This window comes from Bombyx mandarina, chromosome 24, assembly GCF_030267445.1.
Source record: "Bombyx mandarina strain Sakado chromosome 24, ASM3026744v2".
NCBI classification, from domain to species: Eukaryota; Metazoa; Arthropoda; class Insecta; order Lepidoptera; family Bombycidae; genus Bombyx; species Bombyx mandarina.
In genome coordinates, this window is record NC_143230.1 from 9586266 (window position 1) to 9608184 (window position 21919).

The following is a 21919-nucleotide window of genomic DNA, read 5'->3' on the forward strand; positions in this document are numbered from 1 at the left end:
AAAAGTTAACTCATCTTTGTATGGAACGTGATCGTTTGCGTACGTTTGCCGATAGAGGCGCTGTTCCAGCTGCATAAAAAATCGAGTTAACTTTTACACTATCGAGAACGTTAAACAACTCGCACTTAGCACACAGAGGTCTTGAGAGGTCTGTGAGAATGACTGTCAAAGATTTATTATCATTCGTTTCCTTATCGGCTCTCTCTCTCGCGACAAACCTCGGCCGGAGTCCCTCAAGGTTCCGCTCTCTCCCCTCACTGTTAGTAATTTTCTCAAGCTGAGCCAGTAAGCTCATCTATGGCCAATGTGTAGCTGGAACAGCCCCTTACGATACCAGCAATTAAGGAGAAAACAAAAAAACAAAAAACGTTAATGCCAGAAACCTTCTCTTTATTTCATATTACAAATTATTACAATGGTTTTTACAAATAAAAAAAAAACACGTGTGGCACTGGAGGACTGCCGCGGTAAAGCTATTGCATAGCATTTTTTATCAACTTATGCAATTATAATTAGATAATAATAATTTAATATTGAAACATTAATAAGACCACGCTATATTTATAAACATTAGCAAAAGCAAAACATTAACTGTCCCCTTCACACTCATAAGCTAGACCGCGGGAGAGAGAGATAGGCAGACTTTTCTTAATGCGCATGCAGTGCGACGTCACGCCGCGCGCTTATTCACAAACACTACACAAGCGCAACGTGTGAATGTGTTGAACGCGAGCTACATGGTAAGCGGAGTGGGGGTGCTACGTTTTATTTTCGTTACGGAATTTCTTGATTCGGTCGCCGCGCTCAAAGCCCGCGATAAAAGCTATGCAATAGCTTAAAACTATGTCTTGGTTTATTGCCATAACATAATCCAATCTACCATATTTGGTATAAAAAGACTTCACGCAGAGTGTATCCATCTAAAGTGATATATCAACTTTATTATAATGTAATCTGATTTGGTTTATACCGCTTGAAGCCAGAACCTATCAAAAGCAATCATTCAGAAGTAGTTCATGCTTAGCTGCTTGTATAAGCGGACGTGACTTCAACATGGCTGTGTTAGACACAAGATATCATGAGATATGTCTTGCAGTCATAATGAAAATCCTAACACTGCTCTGAGATTACTTACAAAGGTAAGATCAACAAGTTTACAAAAAGAGCATGAGGTAGCAGTAAAAAAACATTCTTATTACTTATATCTGGTGTTCATCGATTACCAGAATCCATAGAGATGAACAACATAAATATCACCAACCACCTTGAGAAATGAATTTTTATAGTATAATGGCTGCCCCATCCCTCATACCAGATCGCATGGCTGTAATACTCAGGGTGGTGGTACCTACCCGTGCAGAATCACAAGAACCCTCTACCACCAAAAGAAGGTGCTAAATGCAATAAGAATAACACCTCAACTATTATCCGTATCATAAAAATTTACCCATTATGATGCTTTTATTACCTATACCTTTTGGTATGTGAAGAAATCTTTGGAAATTATTTTCATGGTTTGCTTTAACTTTAATATTTAACAGACACAGATACAGAACTGTGCAATACGTTTATAAGTTTTTTCCTGGCCCCCCACATTTGTTTGCAATCAAAACACTAGTTTTGTTGTTAGCTTAATTCATAATTTCCAGTTATTAAAAACGTATCGTTTGTTATAAAACATATCTTTGTTTAACTTAACTTTATTTAGTTTTACTTGCAAATAGAACAAAATCAACATAATAATATATAATAAAATATTTATTTATAATACGAATATTGTAGGTAAAAAACCTTTTTTTTTAATAATACTTTTATTCCCCTAGATGACAATATAGTTTCCATAAAGTGTAAATCTAATTTTAAACTTTTTTTCAAATATATATATACATTATGACAAACAAATACCCAAATCTGAGCGCGTTTTTAAAGCAATATTTTCGTGTTATTCTTATTCATACAAGAGATACACAAATATAAAGCTTACATGTTCTTAGTGAGGAATTTAAAATACAATCATCCCCATTTAAACTATAGAACACAATTTAGAGCTTAGAGTAACATCCATTCCTACCAAGCACCAGAATGAATCCATTTTCATTCCATATCTAAAACTTTTAATTTAATGTTCTTGCAATTTATGCTTACAAAATTAATCTCAATATATTTTTAATTCCAAATTGATTTTTAAAACTGAAATGCATGGAAAGTAAACGTCTTAACGAAAACAAACATTAGTGATGGCTGATTTCAGTTTTTCGAAATCGATTAAACCTTAAGATATCGATTTTATTTAAGATTACATTTAGTAAAAAAAAATTTCGTTTTAAGTTTGATGCGTTGATGAGTCAATAGTTTATTTTTAATTCTTTGTATTATTAAAAAAATACTGTATTCTTTCTTCAACGCTGTCACGATACGCCACGTATCCTGCTAATGAATACGTCTTCACTACATTGTTTTTAAAACAAAGTCGCTTTCTTTGTCCCTATATCTGTCTGTCCGTATGTATACTTAAATCTTTAAAACTACGCAACGAATTTTGATGCGTTTTTTTTAATAGATCGAGTGATTGAAGAGGAAGGTGTAAATGTAAAATAACATCCATTAAATAGTGGAGAAATCAATAATAAATTACAGTTTCCGAAGCGAAGCGAGGGCGGGTCGCTAATTTATTAATGAAATAGAAGTTTAAATGAGCTTGAACCGTTCATTAAATCTTGAAACGTTCCACACAATTCATTTATTGGGAAATATATTATTTATCTTTCAGTTCCACAATTTGTCTCTTTTTGATTTATCACACATATTAAAATAAAGCAAAGAAATGCAAATTAAATGAAAATTTACAAGATAGTTATCGAATTAATTAAATTAGGATATGCTCTATTCAGCAAAGTACATTAAATCAATGCTCATTGTCATGCCAATTCGACTGACTGTTCGTAAATTCTAAATCTTAGATTTGATCATGCTCCACAGTTTATTTCTTTTGTAGTTTAAAAACTTAACAATGTATTCAGCCACCACTTCGGGCATGGTGATGTGTACGTCATGGCCTCCGGGTATGGTCACAACATAGAAATTAGGTAAAATATTTTGGCATTTCTCTAGAATATTCAAAGCGAAGCTCTTAGCTGGCCCGACCGTGTTCGATTCAGATGCTGCTATCACTAGAGTCGGGGGACTGTTCGCAGTTAGAGTGGTGTACAGGGTTTCTTCAGAGACGGAAACATTCGATATTTTCTTCATGCTAGGTTGCCATGATAGTCTGGTGGAAAGAAACTTAGCATTATATGCAAAGTTAAGTGCGAGCACTATATAATTGAAACACAAATTCGTAAGGGCGTACGTTCACGAAATATTTCTGGAGCTCATTTCGTTTCTATGTCTTCACATTAAGGTGCAAATCTGCTATTCCTATAGTTCTTTGTTTGAGACAATATATCATTTAAAATTGGAGAACGCCACTGTTTATAAGCGATCAGTAACCCTTCACCCCCGGAAAAAACGTTAATCCCTTTGTCTCTTTTAATAATGAAAATATCTTCAAATTTGCCTTTGACTTTGATAATACGTCCGGTGCGTTCGTATGTAGCGATGCATCAGTGTTCGAATCCCGCAGGCGGGTACCAATTTTTCTAATGAAATACGTACTTAAGACATGTTCACGATTGACTTCCACGGTAAATTATAATTTGCGTAATTACTGGTGGTAGGACCTCTTGTGAGTGTGCACGGGTAGGTACCACCACCCTGACTATTTCTGCCGCGAAGCAGTAATGCGTTTCGGTTTGAAGGGTGGAGCAGCCGTTGTACTGTTAAAAGTGCGACCTAAGAACTCATATCTCAAAGTATAGGCGGCATTTACGTTGTATATGTCTATGGATTCCGGTAAACGGTAATCAGATGGGCCATGAGCTCGTTTATCCCCCTAAGCAATAAAAAAAAGGGTGCGTGTACTTATGTAAGAAGTTATACTTTATTTTTATTAAATTTATTTCTTTTTTTTTTTAAATATTAAATAATTAATAATAAGTATTTAACGTTAATAATTTAATAAGATTTAGTATGAATTATATTAAATAATAATTTTGTCTTTTATATTATTAAAAAATGAATGCTAATAACACTTTTTTACGAGTTTACATGCGCGAAAGTTCACTTGCGGCTATATTCAGACTCGCCAAGTTACGTCGGTCGTATTTTAATGAGCGATTTAGTGGGCAACTTCATTTCTGTTAATTTTGTGTCACGGTGCGCGCGCATCGTAAAATTTCACTCTTATCAATTTTTCATAACGCGCCTAAAGAAGTATAACTTCAAAAAAAGTTGCCTTTTAACTTACTCAAACTTATCGCCCGCGACGGGATCCAATGATCTCGCCAGGATAACTTCTGCTTGCTCTTCGGACAAGCTTCTGTTGCGGACGACTAGACTGAGCGCATCGTCGTAGGTGTAACGTCTTTTCTCAGACGAATTCCATCTGAAATAAAATTTTCATTTACCCTCATATTATTAACTCATGAAAGAAGTATATTATTATGAAAGATCTCTTTACTGTTGGTAGGACCTCTTCTGAGTCCGCGCGGGTGGGTACCACCACCCTGCCTATTTCTGCCGTGAAGCATTAATGCGTTTCGGTTTGAAGGGTAGGGCAGCCGTTGTAACTATAAGGCAGCCGTTGTAACTATAAGTATACTTGAGACCTTAGAACTTATATCTCAAGGTGGGTGGCGCATTTACATTGTAGATGTCTATGGGCTCCAGTAAACACTTAAAACCAGGTGGGCTGTGAGATCGTCCACCCACGTAAGCAATAAAAAAAAATGTACTAAGAAACTAGACCACTGAGTTTTTCGCCGGCTCTTCTCAGTTGGTCGCGTTTCCGATCCAGCGGTAGATTCTGCGAAGCACTGCTTTTGCTAGGGCCAGCGTTAGCAACGCTCCCGGTTTGAGCCCCGTGAGCTCACCTACGCGCCAAGGAGAAGCTGAAATAGCCTCTCAATGCTATCAGCATGGGTAGGAAAAAAAACTAAGAAACTCATGAGACAGAACACATAAGTGGTTGGCGGCATTTACACTACTAATATGTCTCTAGAGGAACAGAGATCTCAGCAATTTAAAATAGATGACGACAATTATGACGATGGAAATCGTAAACTTATAGTATTTTGGTTCCTATACGTGGTACCGAGAGTTCAAGCTTAAAAAGCAACAGTTATTTTTTCACTTTGATTAACAATTAAAAGAAACAAACTTAATCTAAATAAGTCACTATTAACATAGTTAACTAAACCTTTTGAAGCTATCGTAATAATCCGTATAGATGTAGTTGAACCAGAAGGGCAGCTTGTGATGTACATAGTAGTACATGGATATCGGCGGTCCGGGGTCCAGGTGTATCATTCTCGATACTTTATTTGGATACACGTAATTGTAAAACAAACCTGCGGAAGCGACAACGTTAGCTGGTCTAGAGCAGTTGGCTTATCGTTAAGAGCTCAGCGAACTTAACGCAAATGAAATACGGTACGAAACGTAATCTTGTTGTCAGGGTCCTGCCTATTTCTGCCGTGAAGCAGTAATGCGTTTCGATTTGAAGGGCAGGGCAGCCGTTATACTGTTAAAACTGAGACCTTACAACTTGTGTCTCGAGGTGGGTGGCAGAATTTACGTTATAGATGTCTATGGGCTCCGATAACCACTTAATACGTGGATCGTGAGCTCGTTCACCTATAAATAAAAAATAATTATGTGGTGTCGTGGGACACCAGGTAGGAACGAAGTTCCTTCGGCTAATGTAGAATCGACACAATTTGCAAAAAAAAAAGACAAAATGTGGTGTCGTGGGACACCAGGTAGGAACGAAGTTCCTTCGGCTAATGTAGAATCGACACAATTTGCAAAAAAAAAAAGACAAAATGTGGTGTCGTGGGACACCAGGTAGGAACGAAGTTCCTTCGGCTAGTGTAGAAACGACACAATTTGCAAAAAAAATCGTGCTCAATTTTATGTTGGTTTTCTTGATTTTTCTCTTAAATTTTGCTGATTAGTTTTTATTTAAGTACAGGAAAGTATTTAGGAAATTCAGTATTTTAGGAAATAATAAATTACGTAAAATAAAAATAAAATCGTAATTCAAATTATTAATTAAAATAACAAAATATGTCTCTTTATTTTTGTTTGACAACATAAAATTACATAGAAATAGAAATAATTACAAAATAGAGAGAGAAGGGATGAGAGAACGAAAAGAAAGAGGGAGAAAGAGAGAGGTCGAGAGAGGAGATTTTTATTAATATTTCAACAAATAGTACTGTTTTTTTATTATTATTATTATTATTATTGTATTCCATTTTCGAGCCGATGAATTGCCAATGCTATGTACGCCATTGTTGTCACATGCATCAGGCCATAAATTAAATAGTTTAAATTTATTTTCAATGTTAGATGTTTGTGATGTGGCAGTACTTATTTAAATAAATAAATAAATAAATAAAAGGTCGTATACACTACTCGCTTGTGTATACGACTGTCGCGCCTGCGCACGTCTCATTTAACGGTTTTATTCCACGCACTTTTTTCCACGGATTTTTTCTTACGGTTTTACTATCACATTTTTTTCAGTTCGGTCGCACAGCAAAATCCCTATCCCCTCCAAGCCTGCCGTAAGGAACTTCGTTCCAATAATATAATAACAATCAAAACTTGATGTATTTTTAGATTATATTCTAAAGCCTATCTGATTATATCTATATCTTATTAGTAACTTTTTACTGGTAGTAGGAACTTGTGAGTCCACACGGATAAGTACCACCACCCTGCCTATTTCTGCTGTGAAGCAGTAATACGTTTCGATTTGAAGGATGGGGCAGCCGTTGTAACTATACTGAGACCTTAGAACTGATATCTCAAGGTGGGTGGCGGCATTTACGTTATAGATGTCTATAGCCAACGGTAACCACTTAACACCAGGTGGCTCATGAGCTCGTGTACCTATCTATGCAACAAAGCAAAAGTTATGAATTTTTAAAATGGTTTTATGGCTCCGATGTAAGCTTGGGTTTTTTCAAATTACGACAATTCCGATTTCTTCCGTCGTTATACTAACAATTTATAATATTGCCTTGTTACTGATAAGAGGGTATAGATTGAGACAATACGAATTATATAGTACGACGAGATGTAAAGAATATTTTAGGTAATTTTTTTACACCTTGAGTAACATTATTGGAGTTTTATAAAGAGTCCCTAATTTTTTTCAAAAAATATTATGTAGCCTATATCACTCGGGAATACTGTAGCTTCCAAACAGTGAAAGAATTTTTCAAATCGGTTCAGTAGTTTCGGAGCCTATTCAATACAAACAAACAAACAAATCTTTCCTCTTTATAATATTATTATTATTATTATTATTAGTATAGATTATCCTACAAGCGTAACTATTTCTAGGACAGACTAAACATGAGTCCTGTTTTAAAGGTTGTGATTGTGATAGTCCGTCGAAAGGTCAGTGTGATTATTGCGAGTTTTTTAACGTTTTCAATAGCGTAAAAGTTAACTGGAGTTGGAACGTTTGACTGCGTTTGGCGCTAGGGGCGCTGTTTCATCTGCATACAAATTTGAGTTAACTTTTTCGATATCGAGAACGTTAAAAACTGGCACTAAGCACACTGATCTCTTTGAAGTCCGGTAACCATATTATGCTCGTGAGGCGCATAACATCTGCCCACGACAATGATACTGCATGACGACCACGACCCTTCTGACATGAGTGATCCGACAAAAGAGAACCACTTAGTGCCAGATTGTTGGGAGCTAATTCAGACGTTAATGCAGTAAAATAAAATAAACATACCTATGACCACACCCATGGAGTGCGCCATATAGACGAATCGATCCCATTTCATGAATTTAACGATTCTATGTATCACTTCGATGATATGTATCTGTGATATAACTTGGCCCATCGGAAAGTTCTCGGATTTACCGTGCCCTGTAATAATAACCATTTAATAACCAACCATTTATGTCAAATAAAAAAAAACACAACATGCTATTTTTTAAAGTTCCGGCACACCGGCAGTTTTTATCTGAAAACCGACACTTTTCGTGTGGACCCATCTAAAGTTTATCAAGATCTGTCTAACAAATTGTTTTTGAGTTAACTTTAAATTAATACATGAAGAAAAAACTTTGTAACGCTTTTTACGAAAAATGCGCGAAAAATTTGAAATTTCCCACACTTATAGAAGGAGTGCAGAATGCAATTTTTATTTATTAATTATGCTTAAAAAATACATTAAATCGAAAAAAAAACATTACACACACACACGCGCATATTGTGTTCAAATTGAGAATAGATTAATATTATTTCTCTATAGTGTAGCGTTGGCGAAATCTGTGATTATATTGTCTATTGCCTTTAACAATAGAACCATAGAAACGTTCAAACCTATAGGACTACTAATCATAAATATTTTTTTTTTTATTTTTATTACGTAGTTCCCAAGCTTTTATTTTGCTTTGTGGCAAATGCGCAAGCCGCGCGAGCCAAAATCAAACAGAAGAAGAAGAAATCTACCGTCATTTGACTTCGACTACATTTTTTTTTTAAGAGATTTTATGACCTGGTAACTAAGACCTTTAAGTCATGTCTTATTTTACTTTATTTTCTTAATTTTATGAAAAATGATAATATGGAGTGAAATGAAATGAAGATGATTAATTTGAGACATTAATCAACTGGGATGAAATTTAATGAAATGAGATGATATGGGATTAAATATAATCGCAGTAAAATGGTGGTCATTTACTGAGATTTTTTCAGTGGACTTTTTGGAGGAACCCGAGAAGTTACGTCCAGCAGCTTTGTTTCATTTTCCCACATTTGTGCACTTTCACAGATATTAAACAGTCAATAAACCACCATTATTACACATTTAAACCTGAAGAAACACTAAATAGACAAAATAAAACAAATCACACAATTTCACTCCTCGCGTTCCCGCCAAAAAGTCCACTTCGACTACATTGATAATATTCTCGTTTACTCTTTGTTATAGTTAGTGTTTTTTTTAATTTTTTTCTCGATTGTCCATCATCATCAGCCTATAGCAGTCCACTGCTGGACATGGGCCTCTCAAATTGCTCGCCACCGAGCACGATCCTCGACTTCTCTCATCCAGCTCCTACCGGCTACCTTGCGCAGATCGTCACTCCACCGGGCCTGAGGGCGTCCTGCGATACTTATGTACTATATATACTCATAAATATATACCTGGCATATCGAACGCGACATAATAATGGCTGTCTGTCAATTCATTTACTAGTGGAATGAATGTCGCTGCTGTATCCATGTAGCCGTGTACTAATAACATCGGAGGTTTTGTTGAATCACCCCACGCGATCACTATAACAGATTAATATATTATCATTTCGATTTAAAATGTCATTGAACTTTTATCAATGTCACTTAAAATAAAATCAAAAGCACCGTTAATGGATCGGGAGGATCCGTAACAAGGTGTTTTGGGCCACGTCGACTATTTACCATTCGGTCTACAGTGATTGCTAACAAGCTCAGAACTAAGCCAATAAAAATCAAACCCGCAAAATTATAATTTGCGTAATTACTGGTGGTAGGACCTCTTGTGAGTCCGCGCGGATAGGTACCACCGCCCTGCTTATTTCTGCCGTGAAGCAGTAATGCGTTTCGGTTTGAAGGGTGGGGTAGCCGTTGTAACTATACTGAGACTTTAGAACTTGTATCTCAAGGTGGGTGGCGCGTCTACGTTGTAGATGTCTATGGGCTCCAGTAACCACTTAACATCAGGTGGGCTGTGAGCTCGTCCACCCATCTAAGCAATAAAAAAAAAAAAAAAAATAAGCCAACCTATGAAACCCGTGAATACGCTTCACACGGATTGCATGTTTTATTATCTGAGAAAAATCATGCGTGCATTGCATGTTTTATAATCTGAGAAAAATCAAATGACAATAAAAACTGAATAAAAATTACTCAAATAAGTCTCGGATAATTGTTGTGAAGGTGCATAATGAAAAATGTACATATTGATACTTTTTACTATGATCGAGGGCTTACTGGTGGCCCGGAGACCTTTCCAGTTTCACGGGAAAGCAAGGGCTCAGCCAGAAGGAGCGGGATTTGCTAACAGCTACCCGAGCGCCTCCAAGGGAGACCTAACAACTCAAGAGTAGCTGCTTCGCTACTACTATGAATCTACTACCAGATCAGAATCGCGACCCGCTGAGAGATCTGGCGGTATTAATACACCATTTGAAGTGAGCATGTGATTATTTTTTTTTTGCTTTCGAGCATTTGGCTAACAGGATGGTGAGTGATCGCCACCACTCCTGGGCATTAGAATGCCCTCAAAGATGTACCTATTGCATAAAGGTAGATACTTTACCTATGTTTCATTCTCCTACTAATTCATCCTCTGTCTGTCCGGCGTACTGAAGAGGTAAAAACGCATTAAGTGCGCTCGAGCTAAATATTTCATTAGTACCTAACTTAATTTATTTTGTTCAACTTCATAAGACTTTCAGAAATATCGATTTTCTAATCTACAACAAATAACATCGATTTGCCACGAAATCGATGTTATCACATTTGTACATTCGAATCACAGTAGTGATCATTCCTACACTATTCCCTTCAAAGTTTTTTGTGTTTTTCAAAACAATAATTAGACATTAAAGGCCGAATAAAAAGTATCAAATGTGTAAAATCTTGTTGTACAATGAATTCTCCCTATAATTTTGCGTTTATTATCTATAACTAATAGTAATCTATATCTCGAACTCTCAACATTACCTATTTAATAAGTTTTTTTTAGGTTAAACTTTAGACATTAGCTTTGTATGTGATTTGCTTGCACTTACCTGCGACTTTTCCCCACGGGAGATCCACGGTCCATTCTTTTGTTGCTTTGTTAGACATTTTAATAAAATAATCAACTTTAAATACTTCAGATCGTCACTTAAGCACTACACTGCACACTGGCCTTGAATAATAGGTAACATTATCTACATTATTTATCTCGGTATCACAATATTAATTTAATTGATTCAGTAAATTAAAATACACCTGTGTTTACTTTATTTAAATTTAATATAATGTTGATGAACTATTTTATTAATAGGTATGATAAAAATTTATAATGCATATTTGTATTAAAATTCTAACAACAACGTATAACTCAAGGGATTTCAACCTATAGTTTGATAAAGTTTGATTATGGGATAAGAGAGACAACAATATTTGCATGAATGAGACGGCTAAGTACAGTTCACTGGCACATTACGTAATGCTGTTTTTTTTATTAATTCATGTTTGTTCTTGCTTCATACAACAGACAACTTATTAGTATAGAGCGGCTAGTTAACCCTTTGACTACCACATAGGTCACCGGTGCCCTACGCGGCGCACTGATGTAATTGTGTCGATTTATCTTTTCGATTTTCTAAGACTCTGGAATATCTAGAATACCCTGGGAGAGACGAATTCGAAGTTAGGTACTGAGAATGAATCTATTTCTAAGAGACCTAATGACCTAACACTAAGACTTAAGCATATATAAAAAAAAAACGAAAGAAGGCAAAGTTAGGCAATCCAGGCGCTTAGTAGGTAACAGAAATCGACATAATTACTTCGGTGCGCCGCGCAAAAAACCTTGATACCTTACACAAAAACCATGGAGTATTGTGTAATAAAATTAAATTTTGATGGGCTTCGCGAATATTGAAATAGAACTAGTGGATCTTCAGAGAATATAAACATACTCCTTATGCCCTTATTTGAACCGAGTCGACGTCGCCCAAAACACGTCATTTAGGATCCTCCCGATCCACTAACAGTGTTTTAGGTAGCTCAAGCACCGGTCATCGTTCTTGTCGAACCCGTCGCTTGCGACGAAGGGCTCAGCGAGTAAATTAACCCACAGACAGCCCACTGAGTTTCTCGCCGGTTCTTCTCAGTGGGTCGCGTTTCCGATCCGGTGGTAGATTCTGCGAAGCACGGCTCTTGCTAGGGTTCGTGTTAGCAACGTCATCAGGTTTGAGCTCCGTGAGCTCACCTACTAGTTAAGGTTACGCTGAAATGGTCTCTCAAGACCATCAGATTAGGTAGGAAAAAAAAATTTTGAACTGAATGTAGGTTCCCGACAGAATCATGTAAGATAAAATCTCCGTTTCTTTAATGCTGAGCGGACGAGCCTAAGGCCCATCTCATGTTAAGTGGTTACCAGAGCTCATATAGGTACAAATACAACGTAAATGCCGCTATTCACGATGAGACATGAGTTCTAAGTCTCCGTTTTACAGTACAACGGCTGCCTCATCCTTCACACTGAAACGTGTTACTGCTTAACGGCAGAAATAGGCAGGGTTGTGGTGCCTACCCGTGCGGACTCACAAGACGTCCTATCACAAGTAATTACGCAAATTTTATTTTTTGTGTGTTCGATTTTTATTACACGATGCTATTCCTTCACCATGGAAGTCATTCGCGAACATTTGTTAAGTACGTATTTTATTACAAAAATTGGTACCTGTCTGCGGGATTCGAACACCGTTGCATTTCTAGATACGAATGCACCGGGCGTCTTATCTTTTAGGCCCCGACGACTTTGCTACGTAAAACTGTAAAATTAAATTGAATTTCACAATATTTGTTCAATTCAGTCATTTACTTAAGTAAATTACAAATAATTTGTCTTAAAAAACCTACTGCCGATAGAAGTGCAAAGTGTGCAAACATATAACTTCGTCTCAGTGATCTTCTCAGTGGGTCGCGTTTCCGATCCAGTGGTAGAATCTGCGAAGCACGGCTCTTGCTAGGGTTCATGTTAGCAACGTCATCAGGTTTGAGCCCCGTGAGCTCATCTACTAATTAAGGTTACGCTGAAATGGTCTCTCAGGACCGTCAGCTTAGGTAGGAAAAAAAAGAGCATTCATTATTCAACTCGATATTAAATCGCCATTCGACTTACGTACGTAGAGTTGACAGATCTCTACTATTACGTCAAACACCGTATGTATCTACTTATGTCAAAGTACACAAACTTCAAACAAATGTAAACAACATGGACTTTGGAATGAAATATTTTTATTTGAATGAAACTTAGGTTAAAAATTTACCCTGTATATTACATACCTATATAATTTTAGTAACTGCAATGAAAGTACTTAAAGAATGGACGATCCCATTGCCTTGGGGGAAATTAGCGCGTAAGTCGATTGCATCTGAAGTTTTATGAAGTAAACTTAGTTTCCTTGTGCAGACAGTGCTTTAGCTTACGTTCGATCTTCACGACACATGATGATAACTTACCGTTACGATCGCGGTAGATAGGGCTGCGAGTAAAATATAAAACCGTATTGTTGTGGTTACATTTCGATTATAGTCATTGTGCATTGTAAATTCAATAGTTAGGTAATACTATTATTGTAATTACTGGTGGTAGGACGTCTTGTGAGTCCGCACAGGTAGGCACCACCACCCTGCCTATTTCTTCCGTGAAGCAGTAATGCGTTTCGCTTTGTAGAGTAGGACAGCTGTTGCAACTATACGGAGACCCTAGAACTCATGTCTCAAGGTGGCATTTACGTTGTAGATGTCTACGGGCTCCAGTAACCACTTAACACTAGGTGGGCTGTGAGCTCGTCCACCAATCTATACCAATAAATAAAAAAGTTATTACTATGTAAACATTGTATGGTGTCTACTTTGTTGATTGCATTATATTATATTTTATATTACAACATTTGTAATTATATATTCCAAACCATTCTTGTTTATCTAAACAGAAAAAAAAACCATGACCTGATTGAAATTTTGGTTATAATCAATAATCTGATTTTTAAAAACAGTTGTTAGTAATAGTTTAACAATTATTACCAATAGATAATATAAAAGTGGGTAATATAAATATATACGTATTGTTTCAATGAACGGGACTGTTGTGATGAAATAAAACTTGAGAATTAAACTTTATGGATCCAGGTTTTCACTGTAATATCTAATGTCTATGTCATCATCATTAACATCATTATTAGGCTTCCCCCAAAGCTTGCCAGAATGAACAGTCCTGCAAAGTCCCCAACCAGTGGATTCCCGCTACCTTAAGCAAATTGTCAGTCCAGATCATGGAAGGGCTACACACAGGCTCCAGTGTGTGGTGGCTACAAAAGAACTTTTCTGTCCGTGTCCATCTCTTCTATGCACAACATGCCCTGCACACTGCCATTTCAACCTTGCAATCCATCGGACTATGTCAATTGCCTTAGTTCTTCTGTGATTCAATGTTGGTATTTTTTTTATTGCTTAGATGTGTGGACGAGCTCACACCCCACCTGGTGCTAAGAGGTTACTGGAGTCCATAGACATCCATAGCGTAAAGGCGCCACCCACCTTGAGTTATAAGTTCTAAGGTCTCAGTATGGTTGCAACGGCTGCCCCACCCTTCAAACTGAAAGGCATTACTGCTTCACTGCAGAAATAGGCAGGGTGGTGGTACCTACCCGCGTGGACTCACAAAAGATCCTACCACCAGTAGGTCTTACCAATGGCAGGTATCTCTGAGCATTGAGCACCAGGTGATAAGGTCCATTGTCAGTGTGCAGACCACTGCCACATTTTTAGCACGTCAATAGATCACGATATGAACGTCAATAGCATAATGATATTACTATTTTTATAAACATCATAATAAATATAGAATTTATATATAAATATGACATCTTCTTTTCAATGCTGCTGGTACGATTTTGAGTCTGTATTGGTAGATATAGCAGGTAGGTATGACTTAGAACTCATGTCTCAAAGTGTATGGCGCCATTTATTTTATTGATGTCCATGAGCTTCAGTAACTACCTAACAGGTAGACCTTTAGGTCTTACCTGTCTAGTCTAAAAAAATGTTATTCCTGTCATGAAAGTCTTTAGGGATCACTATGAATATCACAACGTAATGTGTACCTGATCTACTGTTTCAGTCGTATCCTGGGGTGATCCACGAGGTGATCCAATACTGCTAATACACGGTCGTCAGGACAGTGTGGCCACCTACATTCCATTACTGGAACTGCTCCCGGATAATTATTACTATGTTGGATATGACATGCCCGGACATGGAAAGTCAGATGCTTTCCCGATTGGTATGAAATTGTTATTTTTTTTATTTTTTTTAAAGCTTTTAAGAATTCCTTTTTTCTTAAGCCATATTCATTATTTTTTAATACGCTTTTGTTAGCTTCAAACGTATGTATGTTAGTATGTAACGGAATCTTTGAACATGATTTTGACCCCCTTCAAAACGTCAGATTAACTCGAAATTTGGCATACTTGTTAAGGACCGATCATAATTCAATATTTTAAAAAAAATAAAAAAAATTGAAATTTAACTAAAAAATAGAAAATAAATTTTAATAAATTTGAATTAAAAATAGTGTAAGATAAAATCATTTTATTGTAAAAAAGCGTATTTTTTTAGTTTTTTTAAATTATTATTTTTGTTTTTAAACTATTACAATATCTTTTGTTCATAATAAATAATAAACTATAGGGATATATTTTTTGGTTTGGTATGCACTTGAGGATACGGATACCATCGGGTAAGTGAGTGGCTACCATCTGTCATGGACCTCAGCAATGCCAGGGACAGAGTCTCTGTCTACAACTCAGTTCGCTTAGTTCAACTAGTCTAGTTACAAAAACAGGTTTTTTTTACAATAATGTGATTTTCATTTTTTTTATTGTTGATGCGAACTTAGATAAAATTTTTTTGGGGTTGCTTTAAAGTTGTTTAAACTATTAATTTCTTTACAAAAACTTAGTAAAACAAAAAAGAATTGCATGATTCTGCCAGTAGTCATGTGCTTATCGGGTTTACCAGGGGTCGCTCTACAACTAATGCAGGTGCTTATCTAGTCAAAAATATTTTTAAATCTTGGGAGGAATCGCATGATTGTCTTGGAATTTTCTGTGACTTATCCAAAGCATTTGACTGTGTTGAACATGAAACATTGGTGAGGAAACTACATCACTATGGTATTAGGGGTGGTGCATTGGAACTTATTACTTCCTATTTATCAGGACGGATACAAACAGTAGATGTGAAAGGTAATAGATCTTCAGGCACCTTGTTGAAAATGGGTGTACCTCAGGGTTCCATTTTGGGTCCTTTTTTATTTCTAATATATATAAACGATTTACCTAGTTTTATTGAGTCCCGACACGAGGTCGTATTATTCGCAGATGATACATCTTTATTATTTAAAATTAAACGACAATTACAAGTCTATGACGAAGTGAATGATGCGATTTCGTGTGTGGTTCATTGGTTCCGTATCAATAACCTATTATTGAATAGTAAGAAAACTAAATGTACTAATTTTCTTTAAAATGTATTAAACCATCTTTAAATGTGAGACAAGTGGATAGTGATGTAATTGTTTCTGAGGAATCATTGGAGCTTGTTGAGTCAACCGTATTTCTTGGTATAACAGTGGACTCCAAACTGCAGTGGGGACCTCATATTCATAAATTGGCGAGTAAGCTCAGCTCTGCAGCATACGCAGTAAAAAAAATTAGAATGTTAACAAACGCGGACACGGCTCGTTTAGTTTACTTTAGTTACTTCCACAGTGTCATGTCCTATGGCATTTTGCTATGGGGCAATGCGGCCGATGTAGAAATGATATTTATTCTGCAGAAAAGAGCTATACGTGCTATTTATAACATGCACTCAAGGGAATCCCTGAGGGAGAAATTTAAAGAAATTAAAGTTCTCACTATGCCATCCCAGTACATTTTTGAAAATTTTATGTACGTTCGTAAACATATTGAGGAGTTTCCTAAACAGTCGGACATACATAATAGAAATACTAGGAACAAACACAAGCTTGTTGTGCCGATGAGTAGGTTACATAAGATACGAAATTCATTCGGGTGTTTGTCTGTGCGCCTGCACAACAAAATCCCACAAGATGTTCAGAACCTACATATACATAGGTTTAAGAAAACTATTAAAGAACATCTGTGCAATAAAGCTTACTATAAAGTCAATGATTATCTAGAAGATTGCACAAAGTGGGAATGAGTTGCTCGCTCCAGGCATTTCAATATTGTAGTAATTGTTACATTATAATACTCATTGTAAAAAATCATATTTAAAAAAAATCTAATATTAAAAAATAAATAAATAATAATTTCATATGTAAAAAAAAAAAGACATGCCCGCTGAGTTTCTTGCCAATTCTTCTCAGGACGGAGGCTAGTTCTTGTGAATTGGCGGTACCGTAAAATGGGGCGATTAGGGACAAATTCCAACTTTATGAGCAATTTTAAGGTAGTTGTTGATGTATATAATGCTATATCAGGATCAAAATGATTGAGTCTTGGGGGCATCTTTGTTGTCTAATTTAAAATTATACAACTAGCATTACAGTTTAAGCAAAAAATGCAAAAATAGGTGTAATCCCTATTTACCCGAAAATTGCGGTTAATTGGGACGAAATGAGAAATTTGCTAGGGTTGGCACTACTTTTATTTTTATATATAGTTTTAATTTATTTATTTATTTAGTTGCACCAACAAAGTGATCATCAATAAAAAAAATTGAAAAACTGACAAAAGTACATGGCAGACATCACCTCAATTATAGGTGCAATCGACAGTGCATTAACAACATTAATTGCATTAACAAATATATATATATATTTATACATATATAATGGGCTTTCTTAGAAACGGTTTATATTTCTCCGTTCTTGGTAAGTACTTAGGGGCTGATATTTCTATCTGGGTTAAGAGATTAGGTGTGTCGGTTATTCTATGGATTAATCAGATGAATACCCCCACTCTGAACAAATATTAAATATTTTATTATGTATTACTTAGACATTTTTGTCCACCTTGAGATTTCATTGATCTTGTTACATGTCTCTGCAAAATCGACTTCCTTATATTAAATTGCTTATCTATTTCAACTAAAGACTTATTCCCAATTTCGCTTCGAATAAACCAGATTTTTACTAACAAATTTAAAAAATATTGTTATAACTACATAGACAACCCTACAAACCTGTACCTATTTATACTTAGGTCGTTTCCATTTCACGTATTCTCATCCCAATTGACCTCTTTTTCGTTGTTATTTGTACCTAAGACGTCCCCAATATCCCCAAAAACAACAGATTTTTACATGTATTTTTATTTAATCAAATACATTAAAACCAATAATAACTGAGACTTACCTTTAATATATATGCTGGTTCAAACACTAAATAACGTTTATAAATCATAGTCGTCTTCTATTATTATCAAATAAATAAAAGAGAGCAAAGTTTCTAGCACTAAAATAATTACCACCACAGGAAGTTAATTTGATACGCGATTTTTTATAAGTTAGCAGCTATTATCATGCATATTCAGAGTTGTTTTGTGAACTTTCAATAATTCTACTATTAAACTACAAAAAATGGAAGATTTTGCAACGAATATAAAACTTATATTGAGCGTCGAAAGATTTTCCCGGTTTTTTCCCGATTCGCCTCTCAATCCCTAATCGCCCCATTTTACCGGTAGTTTTTTTAACGTTCAACAAGTATGTACTTTCATTTATGTTGAATAATTTTTTTTGATTCGTGTTGATTTGATATCTCGAAGATTATATGTCACGGTTTTTTTTTTTTTATTGCTCAGATGTGTGGACGAGCTCACACACCTTGAGATATAAGTTCTAAGATCTCAGTATAGTTACAACGGCTGCCCCACCTTTCAAACCGAAACGCATTACTGCTTCACGGCAGAAATAGGCGGGGTGGTGGTACCTACCCGTGCCTACCACCAGAAAATGCATGTGGTGTACTGACACTTCGAATGTGTAATTGGCGCGAACAATTTATCTCTTCATGATAATCGCCTTATCGTGACTGCCCCTGACTACTCCTCGCATCCTGTCCACGTAGGAGCCAGTCACCATAGACGCCCTAGACACGTCCTTACGGCTCTACCAGATCAAATAACCGTTGCATTAGACGCTTTCACTCTAACACTAGGAGCAGGCTTAGGGACTCTGGTAACCGTTGAACTCGGCAAAGAGCTCCACGTGTAACCTTATCGAAACATCAGCCCGTTGAGTTTCTCACCAGATCTTCTCAGCGGGTCGCGATTCCGATCCGGTAGTAGATGCATTGGCGAAGCAGCTGCTCTTGAGTTATTAGGTCTCCTTTGGAGGCGCTCGGGCAGCTGTTAGCTAATCCCACCCATCCTGGTCTTTGCTCACCTACCTGTCCTGATGAAACTGAAAAGCCTCCGGGCTACCAAGAATCCTTCATTCATAAAAAAAAAAAAACTATCTTTGGATATAATCTATCGGGACAAATCCGGTCAGAATAGTGGGTCAAATTATTGTATTATCAACGCCTATTGATATGTTTTGAGATTTTGATGTAGGTGATAATTACGTTCAAAGATGCGGTACATACATAGAGGCGAATCCAATAATAAAGTGTTCACACGTACATTACTATTATATATTCTTCTATTATTGTATTCATACATTAGTAAGAAATCCATTTTAATTGTTTCTTTTTCAGGCGTAAAATTATCTAGGCTTCATTTCACGCCCGTCATAGAATACGTTGCTAAGCATTTGGGTTGGACGACGTTTACATGTATGGCACATTCTATGGGCGGCGAACAAGGTACGAATATCAATTGGTGAAAGGTTATTGACGTGACAACGTCTTGTAATTCGATGGAGCCGGCTGCACGCACGAAAAAAAATGACTCATGCGGCGTTACCTCGCTCTGAGGCGTTCCATTTAAGGCTTGAAGTGCAAGCGAGAGCGCGCAACGAGCGACAAAGAGGCACAATCGGCCCCCGCGTTCGGCAGCGTTCGACATTTGTCTCTCTCCTACTTGAGTGAGCGATGTATCCGCGTGGACAGCTGCTATACAATATTATATGTTTTCGTCAAATATGGAGTTCAGTGAAAAGTGAATGTGGTGTCAATTGTTTACAGCAACGATAATTGCGATAATTGAAAAATGAAACCATTCCATCAGTATTTTCTTATGACGTTGTCACGTTCAACTATCGTCGGTAAACCGACTTTACAGACAACCGATTTTTGGCTTAAACGATATTTTTGCAACTTTACTTGAGAGCCATTTATAATTAAAACATTTGGCAAAAAATATTGACAAAAAAACTCCTTCAGCTAATCGAATGGGGTAAAATAGTGTAGGCATGGAGGGTAGAGGTACGGAAAACTGTCACTATGTGTGAAAAAGTGTCCGTTAAAATCTGCTAAATAAAGGTGGCGCTACAGTAGCAACCGGGTAAATTTAAAAAAAGGCGCTGAAAGTTTTTAGAATAAGATAGAGAAATAAAAATTTAACGAAAGAACATTTATTTGACAAGTTAAGGGAACGCAGCCACACAGCCTCGCGTTCCCGCCAAAAAATACTGAAATAAACTTGACACTTATTGTTTTTTTTAAGCCATGTTCTACAACGCTATCAATCCGGGCCAAATAAAAAAACTGATTCTCCTCGACGTGGGTCTTTCGTTGCAACGTTTACAAATGGTGCCGATGAATGAATATTACAAAAGTTTTTATGACGCTCACTACGTCGACTACCACAAACAGATTACCGAGAGGAAAGCTTACAGCAAAGAGGAAGCTTTGAAAGCTGTCGTCAAAGCTAGAGGCGTTAATAGAGAACAAGCTGAGATAATTCTATCTAGGAACTTGATTCAAATCGGAGATGACAGATTTGTGTGAGTGACGAGAGTAGTTTTTTTTTTTTTTTTAAAGCAAACGTTTTCAGACCTGACATCCTCAAGCTAATATTTACTTTTAAGATTCAAGCCAAAAACATAAATGTCGCAATTTAGTCGTGATACATCAGGTCGAAACTATGTCTGCGCTGCGTGAGAGCTTGAGTATAGAACAAGGATATGAAGGATCAGGGTCCTGTGTGTGTGGGATTAAAATATACTCAGACTTCATAAACCCTGATTGGCAGCTTCGATAATGTAATATATTCGGGAAACTTTATGCTACCTATCTATTCTTCGGTGAAAACTTGTTTTTTTTTGCTTTTAGTATGGCAAGCTCCTTTTTCCTATTTATTTACGGCTAACAGCTACAAGACCTTTTAGGCAATAGGTTTCTTGCTATACCATTGTTGCCAGTGTTCAGTTTTAAGAAATTATTTACGTACATTTATTCTGTTATATGAAAATAATTTGGAGCAGAATTTAATCAAGGAATGCTCCGGTAAAATGTTAAGAATTCACTGAGATTATTTTAAACCAGAGAAGCCGCCATTTTGTTTTATTATCTCACAATCGTGCACTCAACACTCCACAGTCCAAGACGCTCATAAATACCCTTTTTTTTAATTCATTTTTTTTTTAATTCCAGCCTATCTTGGGACAACAGATTGAAGTTACTAGCACCCTCAAACTATCCAAAAGAATATTACTATGAATTGTTCTCCAGAAACTCTCCTCCCACTTTATTGCTCCGAGCCACCGAAGAAAGAAGGGGTTCAGAGGACAGAATACAAGCCGTCAAGGAAATCCTTACTAAAATGGAGGAGAACTGTGGGAATTTCCGTATCGTGTCAGTGACGGGCGGACATGACGTTCATCTGACAAATCCGGAGCGCTGCGCCAAACATATCTCCGGATTTTTGGATAAGGACTTCGGGAAATCTAAACTGTGAATGGATATAAATAAAATAATAAACCTAAATTAATGTTTTCTTTTAATACCAAGTGACGTCATTTGGGGTCAAATAAACTTTACTGGTGGTAGGACCTCTTGAGAGTCCGCGCGGGTAGGTACCACCACCCTGCCTATTTCTGCCGTGAAGC

General features: G+C 36.6%; 2 protein-coding genes and 1 long non-coding RNA gene across 5 annotated transcripts in view; 2 read left to right on the forward strand and 1 right to left on the reverse strand.

Annotated features, from left to right (window-relative positions):
- Nucleotides 1-21919, forward strand: part of LOC149500050 (uncharacterized) — a 160900-nt gene that overhangs the window by 97979 nt on the left and 41002 nt on the right. The gene's annotated exons all lie outside the window — the stretch shown is intronic.
- Nucleotides 370-11024, reverse strand: LOC114245306 (serine hydrolase-like protein). Its single transcript, XM_028177439.2, has 6 exons — nt 10909-11024; nt 9281-9412; nt 7859-7996; nt 5297-5447; nt 4346-4483; nt 370-3268 (listed from the first exon to the last, which is right to left on the reverse strand). Exons 1-6 carry the CDS (start codon nt 10964-10966, stop codon nt 2950-2952), a joined length of 936 nt encoding a protein of 311 aa, XP_028033240.2. The 5' UTR covers nt 10967-11024; the 3' UTR covers nt 370-2949.
- On the forward strand, nt 11024-21797 carry LOC114243457 (serine hydrolase-like protein 2). Of its 3 annotated transcripts, none has more exons than XM_089737875.1 (5): nt 11024-11042; nt 15021-15182; nt 19626-19733; nt 20536-20815; nt 21465-21797. In XM_089737875.1, the coding sequence occupies exons 2-5, from the start codon at nt 15146-15148 to the stop codon at nt 21766-21768; spliced, it is 729 nt and encodes a 242-aa protein (XP_089594001.1). In that variant the 5' UTR covers nt 11024-11042; nt 15021-15145; the 3' UTR covers nt 21769-21797. The 3 variants fall into 3 exon arrangements, with proteins under 3 accessions (XP_089594001.1, XP_028030764.2, XP_089594000.1); XM_028174963.2 differs by lacking the exon at nt 11024-11042 and adding an exon at nt 13011-13254; XM_089737874.1 differs by lacking the exon at nt 11024-11042 and adding an exon at nt 14240-14330.

Excerpts from the sequence above, each read along its gene's own strand:
- LOC114245306 (XM_028177439.2), bottom strand. The coding sequence starts at position 10,966 with ATGTCTAACAAAGCAACAAAAGAATGGACCGTGGATCTCCCGTGGGGA. Across the intron at positions 9,413-10,908 it reads CCCGTGGGGAAAAGTCGCAG|TGATCGCGTGGGGTGATTCA; the intron begins GTAAGTGCAAGC and ends AATCTGTTATAG. Across the intron at positions 5,448-7,858 it reads CTCCATGGGTGTGGTCATAG|GTTTGTTTTACAATTACGTG; the intron begins GTATGTTTATTT and ends TCGCTTCCGCAG.
- LOC114243457 (XM_089737874.1), top strand. The coding sequence starts at position 14,246 with ATGCACAACATGCCCTGCACACTGCCATTTCAACCTTGCAATCCATCG. Across the intron at positions 14,331-15,020 it reads TAGTTCTTCTGTGATTCAAT|TCGTATCCTGGGGTGATCCA; the intron begins GTTGGTATTTTT and ends CTACTGTTTCAG. Across the intron at positions 19,734-20,535 it reads TTCTATGGGCGGCGAACAAG|CCATGTTCTACAACGCTATC; the intron begins GTACGAATATCA and ends GTTTTTTTTAAG.